Source organism: Poecilia formosa, unplaced genomic scaffold (assembly GCF_000485575.1).
Source record: "Poecilia formosa unplaced genomic scaffold, Poecilia_formosa-5.1.2 Scaffold18, whole genome shotgun sequence".
NCBI classification, from domain to species: domain Eukaryota; kingdom Metazoa; phylum Chordata; class Actinopteri; order Cyprinodontiformes; family Poeciliidae; genus Poecilia; species Poecilia formosa.
This window is the reverse complement of record NW_006799957.1, coordinates 149,466-157,551: the sequence shown is the minus strand read 5'-3', so window position 1 is coordinate 157,551 and position 8,086 is coordinate 149,466. Positions and strand designations below refer to the sequence as shown.

At 37.0% G+C, this 8,086-nt stretch overlaps 1 protein-coding gene across 1 annotated transcript; it reads right to left on the bottom strand.

Moving 5' to 3' along the window:
- Positions 1–220: 220 nt before the first annotated feature.
- LOC103134553 (glycerol-3-phosphate dehydrogenase [NAD(+)], cytoplasmic) lies at positions 221–4,891 on the bottom strand. The gene is made up of 8 exons (XM_007546838.2): positions 4,691–4,891; positions 2,807–2,984; positions 2,561–2,701; positions 2,129–2,267; positions 1,643–1,755; positions 1,321–1,557; positions 1,141–1,247; positions 221–783 (listed from the first exon to the last, which is right to left on the bottom strand). The coding sequence occupies exons 1-8, from the start codon at positions 4,732–4,734 to the stop codon at positions 687–689; spliced, it is 1,056 nt and encodes a 351-aa protein (XP_007546900.1). The 5' UTR covers positions 4,735–4,891; the 3' UTR covers positions 221–686.
- Between the last annotated feature and the right edge of the window lie 3,195 nt (positions 4,892–8,086).

Here is an 8,086-nt window from a genome sequence, read left to right as displayed (position 1 = left end):
CAGGCTTAGGGTTAGCGCAGAAATTCACTTATGAGGCTTCAGACTGAGACCAACCATGCACTTAGCAAAGGCATGATCTCAACCCTCTTAGAAAATGGTAAAGGTGAAGAGTTTAAAGTGGCAGCCGGGCTGAAATCAGGTCCGGTTACAGTGAGGCTACTCCTCCAGTGTATAGGAGTGCATCATGCCTGCAGGCTCACCAGCAAGAAACACAAAGCTATCAAGATTAAAATTATTTATTCTAAAATACACAATGTAAAATTTTTGGGCACTTTGTTTGATATTTTGAAAAATACTTAATGTGAGTGATTTGTGTTCTCTTCTCTCTTTATTGTTGGAAGCTTATATATGAAAGAAAATGGATATTTGTTATGTTTTGTAAGACTGTGGTTATTGTTAGTGAATCTGCCAATTTAAGACAAAAATTTCAAAACGTTTAAGACTCAAATCCTCCGTGCATTAATTTAACAATCAGTTAAAACCAAAACATGAAAAATGCTTCTGTCAGCAGCTCAGGTAGGAAAACGGCAAATGAAGTCCATTTTTCTAGTGGTAGACCAAAAAGTGATTCCTGGAAGGGAAAATCAGACCAAACTTTTCAACACCATGTTAACACCTTGGTTGTCAAGTAGCTCTAATTAGTCTGTCCATACATCAGTCCATCCAGGAGTCCAGGATTGAGTCTTTCACATGTGCTCAGGGTGGTTTTGCAAACACTTGATGAACTCTGTGACTGGCTGGCCATTGAAGCAGATCTCATATACAGCAGTGAAAAGAGGAAACCTGAATGGAGAAAGTGAAAGAACAGAAGGGAGTTTTATTTTAATAGAGATGAAACAGTTTGACATTATTGCATTGGATGCAGTGCCGGCTATTGCTTTGTTGGAGCTGTTCTCCAAAATGAATTAATGTATCGCAATATGAACTGAAAAAAATAGTGGAAAATGTATGTCGTTTTTTATTAATACTGGGCATAAATACTAATGCTAGAAGAACTGAGCTGAGTTTTTCCATCTGAAACACAAAACTCTGTATTGTACAGTCACAACTTGAGTGCAATTAGCTGATTCCTTCATTACTTGTGATTCTGGAGCTTTTAAATTTCCCTGTGAGAACCTCATCCTCTAAAGACAAACTTACCTGTCCACCATGTTCTTCTGTTTCAATATTACATTGACTTCAATGGCTGTTCCCGGACCTTGAGGCTTCTGGCCGTTCAGCAGCTCAACCTCCAGCTGCTCCAAGCTCTAAACAGAAAAATGTTATGTCACAGTGCCTTATTTAAAGAAGACAATCAGAGATGAGGAAGCTGCTCCATACTTTTCCCGTTTTTGCAAACGCCTCTCCGATCTTTCGATTGCGCCCCCCGTAGCAGGTGGTGATGAGGTCAGCGACGCCACAGCTCTCCAGGAAGGTGGCAGGCTTGACGGGGCAGTTTGTGCAGAAGACCTTGGCGAAGGAGATCATCTCCATCAGGCCGAGGCGGATCACTGCAGCTTTGGTGTTGTCGCCGAACCCGAGGCCGTCACAGAAACCCGCTCCTACTGCCACAATGTTCTGGGAGAATTTAAAAAACATTTCTCTCCACTGCGTCTTTTATGCATCAGTCAGATAAAACAATATATTTTACCACAGGATTAACCTTGAGTGCACCGCAGATCTCCACTACATCAGCCTCTTCCACCACGGTCACACGGAAGTTGTTTGTCTGCATCAGCTCCTTCAGCAGTGGTCCGTAAACTTTGTCTTTGCACCCTGAAGTAACACAGACAACTTAAGAGACGCAACATTGAGTTTCAGCAAATTTCTTTAATCAGAATCATTTGAAATTTGAAATATCAAAATGACAAAAATATTTGCATAATCATGCGCCAGGGTGACAAAAATATGTAATGATTCAGGAGCAACTCATGTTGCTTTGCTGAATTTTAACAAGCACAAGATTTTTAGTTACAAAATAATAATAAATTGATTTGTATAACCCTTTACAATATTAGATAGGTTAACCAAAGTGCTTTTACAGTGGGTGAAATAAGATAAAACATATAAAACACAAGAAATAGTAGGATGGATGTAACAAAAATGTAAACGTCTTGATTCAGACTGTTTAAAATAATAAAATCAGTACCAATAGTTGTTTCACAGAACTTCTCATCAGCAACCTCATTAGCGAGGTTTGCACCCATGAGGACCGTCATGGTGATGCCGAGTTTCTCCCGGATGACCTCAGAGATGAGCTTCAGACCCTCTGGGCCTGCATCTACACCCTGAAGCAAAAAAAAACAAAAAAACATCATGCAAACAAAATGGAGAGGAGGTCTGAATCTTTACTGTGTTTACTCAGAAAATGCCTAGAGAATTAAAGTGATAATATATATATATATATGTTACAATTCTTGGCCTAGTTGTGAGTTTTAGGGATATTTAGGGGCAAGTAATGAACTTAAATGAACAATCTCTTCATAATCTTTGTGTCATTCAGAATTGAAGCAGAAAAAGGCGCACCAAGCCTTAAGAGTTCCCGTCTGTGAAAACTTTTGCTCTCAAAGGTTTGACAGACCTTGATGAGAGACATTCCAATGGAATCCTTTTTTATGTGATCTTTGATGGTGTCGCATACTCTTCCAATGAACTGGTGAGGAACCACAAAAATCAGGATATCGGCTCCTTTTACAGTTTCAGCCAAGTCTGGAACGGCCACCTGGTGAAAGAGAGAGAGGGAATTTCAGCTGTACAGCGCAGCCAAATGCAGAAATCCCTGTGGACTCAGCCCTCCCATCATTAGCCAGTCGGCTGCCATGCTCACCACATTATGAGGCAGCTTGTGACCAGGCAGGTACTTCACATTTTCATGGTCCGTGTTGATGATTTCTGAAAGCTTACGGCCGTTCACCACCTCCTCAAACACCCACATGTTCACTGAGGAGTCAAACTTGTCATATTTGGCCGCGTTGGCTCCAATGATCTTGGCAATAGCAGAACCCCTAAAGACATGAAAAGACACTGTTATTATGTTGTTAATGGAATTTTATTGCTTTTGTATAAATAAACTGTCAATAATTATTGTGTGAGGCGTACAAATAAAAGACAAATAGCTCACTTTGATTCAGTAAATTACTTCAGGTTGTTTATTTGTAATACTGAGGAGATTTTATACTGTTATATTTAGGAGTTTTAACAGTTCCAACTTGAAAATTGGCTTTCAAAAGAAAACATACATACATCCGTTTATTTTTTAAATCTATTTATATTTGCAGGGTCAGATGCATGCAGAAAACCCCAAAGTCAGGACTCCAAACCACAAGTGGCATTTGGTAGCAGCATTGCTACCTAATGCCCCATAATGCAGCCCAGCAAATAACTTACAATGTAACAGGTTTAAATCATTTAAATCTAAATTTCCAAAGTTAACACACAATATAAGATATATACTATCAACTAAAAGTGAATTCTCATTTTAAACCTTGGTCAAACTACACGTTTATTCTGCATCATGTCATGTGTGTCTTCTCTGTGGAAGCAGTTGTTACTGTTTGCTTTAATCGAAGCCCATAAGAGCGGACTTTGTTCTCCTGACACAAAATGAATCCCTAACTGGCTTTATATCCTTTTCACTTTCATTGTGAACTGATGGGAAAAGAAACTCTGTTTCCTTTAATTAAAAAAAAAATTATAACTGTGTCAATGTAGACATTTTACATTAGACAACTTAAGATAAATTTTGGTGAGATCTGGAGAGAGGGAAAACATGTCAAAACTCCTCTTTAATAAACAGATTTGCATTTTTTTTAATGTTCCTATTCAAATAGGAAATTACACCTACAAGTACTTATTTCCTCTTCAAGCCATCAAACAACAATTACTTGATAAAGAACTGTCCAAGATACAATAGTAAATACATAATTTACTACTATAGCTGCCTCTTTAGTTACATGTGGTAAAATGAGAAGTTAAGTAACTTGAATTTAAAAGCTTTAAATGTTTTTTAATATTTTTTTTCTTTCAGAAAATGACCTGAGATTTTTGAGTTAATTATTAATGAATGACAACATTTTAACTTCAAATGGGTTACCATTAAAAAAAGTCTACTATAATAATTACACATCATAATTAGGTATCCTTTAAGTGGTCACAGAGAGACTACTAGTTATGAAAAAGAACTGTTTTATACAATATCTAAATTTAATTATCTTAATTTAAATGCTGTAGATATTTGAGGTTTGGCTTGGAGAGCCTGGGTGAGAGCTAACAAAAAAGAAGTTCTAAAACATTAAATATCTACGCAGTGATTCAACCTTCAGCTATAATGAAGAAGTAGCTCCAGAGTTGCATCCAGCTCTGACTAAATGTCACACAGGCTGAGGGACATCAGCAGCACTAGACAGCTGATTCAGCATGCCCTGCAGACTAATAAAGTGGCTTCTTTAATAAATATTTTATAGTTGGGGAGTCTTGCTTGACTCAGCAGCAGTCTCAGAGAACGTCCAGTCTGCAGCCTGGAAAAAAGACAGGTGGGTTTATGAACTTCATTAATGATTTATCGGCTCTTAAAGTTGCACAAGTTCTCTCACTTTTTAGTGTTTATCCACCAGACGTTTCGCTGTGTGCTGAAGCCACAGCCACCACCTGCAGTCTGCTGAGTTTAAGCTTTACATTTTGCACTAAAGCAACGCTGAACGCTCCCACTCACCAGTTACCGGAGCCGATCACACAGACTTTCTTTGGCGCTGCCATCGTGTGCCAAGGGTTCCCACAGAGAGAGACCTGCAGCTGCTGCCGTGGGGTCGGGCTGAGGACCGGAGCAGACTGGGTTTATACCAGACACTCCCTCTCCTTATGGTTGGTCTGATCTGTCGCCTCTCACGGCTCGGCATTGGAACAGCAGCGCCAGTCTAGAGATCCAGATGCAGAAAAGCCCATTTAATTATAGACAAAGGCTTTGATGCTTTTGATGGTCTGCAGAGAATGATTACTACACTTCAGATGTGAATGGGTCACATTGGATTAAAAATAAACCATACAGCTGAGACGGATAGTCTATCAATTGGTTTTCAAACTTTTGCATCTTTCACCAAGCCTTATAGCGAGTTACCATTTAACGCAAAAATAAAAAAAAATTGCAGGTGTATCATTAAATTTTAAACTACAGTTTGGACATTTATTGGAGCCTTGGAGATATGTTGGGATCCTGGATTATTGGCCAAACAAGTTGGACTTTTAAGAGGATAGTGATTTAAATCAAGACAAGAGAAAAAATAAAATCTTCCCAGTTTAATTCCACTTTGAAGCTCGGGTAACTTTGTACAGTAAATGTTTAAACTGTAGTCTGAGACAGTGCTCTGCAACCTCCAAATCTGAAAAGTATATCCATGTTTTCAAATATGGATATAACAACAATTATGTACATTTTACTTAAAAATTGCCTTTTGTCTTGTCTTTAGGTTGAAAAGATTTTTTTCATATTTTCCAGACATAACATCCTGTAGAAGAAAAAAAGTTTTTTTCCCCCTTATTTTTAAAATCTAAAAATCAAAATACAATGGTTGTCCTTAAAGTAGTAAGTATTTATATAAAAAAAATCTTTTCTAAAAGAGGTCATGTAGCATTAGTGGTGCTGAACAAGTTTTGTTTAGTTGGACTGAGGACAAAAATAGGTCTTTGGATTGTAAAGGTTGCAGACTCCTAGGAGTTAGGGCCAATATATTTTCTTCCATTTCTTAAAATGCTATTTTATATGCCTTCCATTTCTGACATACGAGTTATTCAAGCACAAAGTACAAAGTAAAGTAGAGCATCAGCTAATGGATGACGTATCTCTCAGATCTGTGCTACATTTTTTTTAGTCTTGACAATTATTCATCCTTGTTAATTTGCTAATTTTTAAGCAGGCATTACACAACATGTTGCCAATGAATATTTGTTTGAAAATTAAATAAAAGGTCCCACCTCACTGCAATTGTTGAAGTACAGTCGGAAGATTATGCAATAACCTGAAAATGTAATGACGTATTATGGACTTGGTGCATTATTTTATTATATCAGTTTTTTTAAATTCTTGTCTGAACTTTAGAGCTCTCAAACTAAGGTGTTTACATCCTTGCTGGTATTTACACATCTCTGTCATTAAAGTTTCATTTTGTTTCATACATTTCAAACTGTTAACTAGAACTCGGTTTTTGTACCTGAAACAAAAACATGCATTACTAGCTTATACATAAATCTTAATGCGACACTCCAAGTACACTGCTCTACATCTTATCAACCAAAGAAAAAAACGTCTCTTCCAAACTCATAAATACTTACAAAAGACTAGTTCAAAGTACATTCCCGAATGTTCGAGTCCGTTTACCTTCTGCTGCCTAAATTCTTGTTGACATGGTTACAGCAGAAATTTATGACAAAGACAGTTTGTTGCCAAGAGCGCTCACTCCATCACGTTTCTACAAATAGAATATGATAAAGATGTAACTGATCAATTTTACAGGCCAAATTTTTATCAGCCATGCTTAGCGTGAATTAAGTTCATACAGATGGCCAAATATGAACTTATTTCCACTATAAACTAATACATAGTATTTAACCATATAGCATCCCACCACAATAAATTTATCATGAGATCCATTGAAATTCCAAAAAAGAAAAAAAGAAATTTGAACTGATGGTCAAACTAAAATCAAAGTGAATTATTAGCAGATATTTAAATTGAAGGTCAGCTTAAAACATCTTATTGTAATTACATTTTGACATATTTATAATTATTTAAAACGGGGAGACAATTTTTTTACATATCCTTTATTATAACGGTAACACAGAAAATAGGTTTGGTCCATGAAAAAACAGTTTGCAGATTCACACAGCTCTACTGTCCACTCAGTGTTCTTACATCTCAGAGGTTCTCCAACTCACACCCCCCCCCAAAACCCACATTAGTGTATTCTTTGAATTAATAAAACTCACAAGTCAAAATTGTTCCCAACACTCTTCTTAACCTGCCACAAGGAAACAACCCGATTTGCAGGAAGAAACTAGAGTGCTTCTCATCAGCCTCAGTCACCGTTTCTCTATATATTAGTGAAATATGTGAAGTTAATTTGACAGGCAACATCATTTTGAAAGCATGTTGCTGTAAAGAGAGGTGGTTCAGTGAATTTGATCAACAAAGAGCCAAATATCCGCATTGACAGTCGGGCCGATTAATATCAATACTGTGGCAACAATCAGAGTAGACAAAAACTTAAGACAAATATAGAGGTTAACTTCATATCCATCTGAAGTTTTTATTTTTGCTCAGTATTTACAAAACTAAATAGACTAGAGGTACCCATACTAGCTACTTTCATGATTATCTTTACTATCTAAGACAAGTATGGATGTAATACATATTTTTAAAACAAAGATCACTAATAGCAAAAAATTATGTCTAAACTTCATATCAAAAGGAAACATTAAAAAAAAGAAAGAAAGAGAGAGAACAGTTGTAATGCAACAGTGTTCTCCCACGATTCACTGAGCCGTGAAATGCCTCACACACAGACTGTGGCGCTGTCAAAACAAACCAACACAGCTAAAATCCAAGTTACACACAAACAGTCAATATGCAGCAAAGAAGCCGAACTGATCACAAACAGTCACGATCAATATTTACCTCCAGGGGTGAACACCTGAAGGCTGGTGAGGAGCGCAAAAGGTCATTTTAGTCTCAATACAACAGAACAACGGAGCAAAAGGGGTCGCAACATTTTTTCCTGGGAAATATTACATTTAGTTTCCAAGGACAATCCAACATCTCTCTGCGTTTGTGTCAGTGTACCAAATACAAAAGGAATGTGTTTAAGCTAACCAAGCAGCAGAAAAATAAACCTGTGCTCAGAGAAATGTGGCAAGACAAAAACAAAAAAAAAAACTTTACATAAACCTAAAGCAGAAACTAACCTAATCGTTAATCTGCATGAAAAAAAAGAAAAAGCAACATCATATTTAACAGTAAAGTCATTTGATATCCATTCTTTCAGAGTTTTAATGAAAAATTTGCAGACTTCAGTTTGAACACACACACACACACACACACACACACACACACACACAC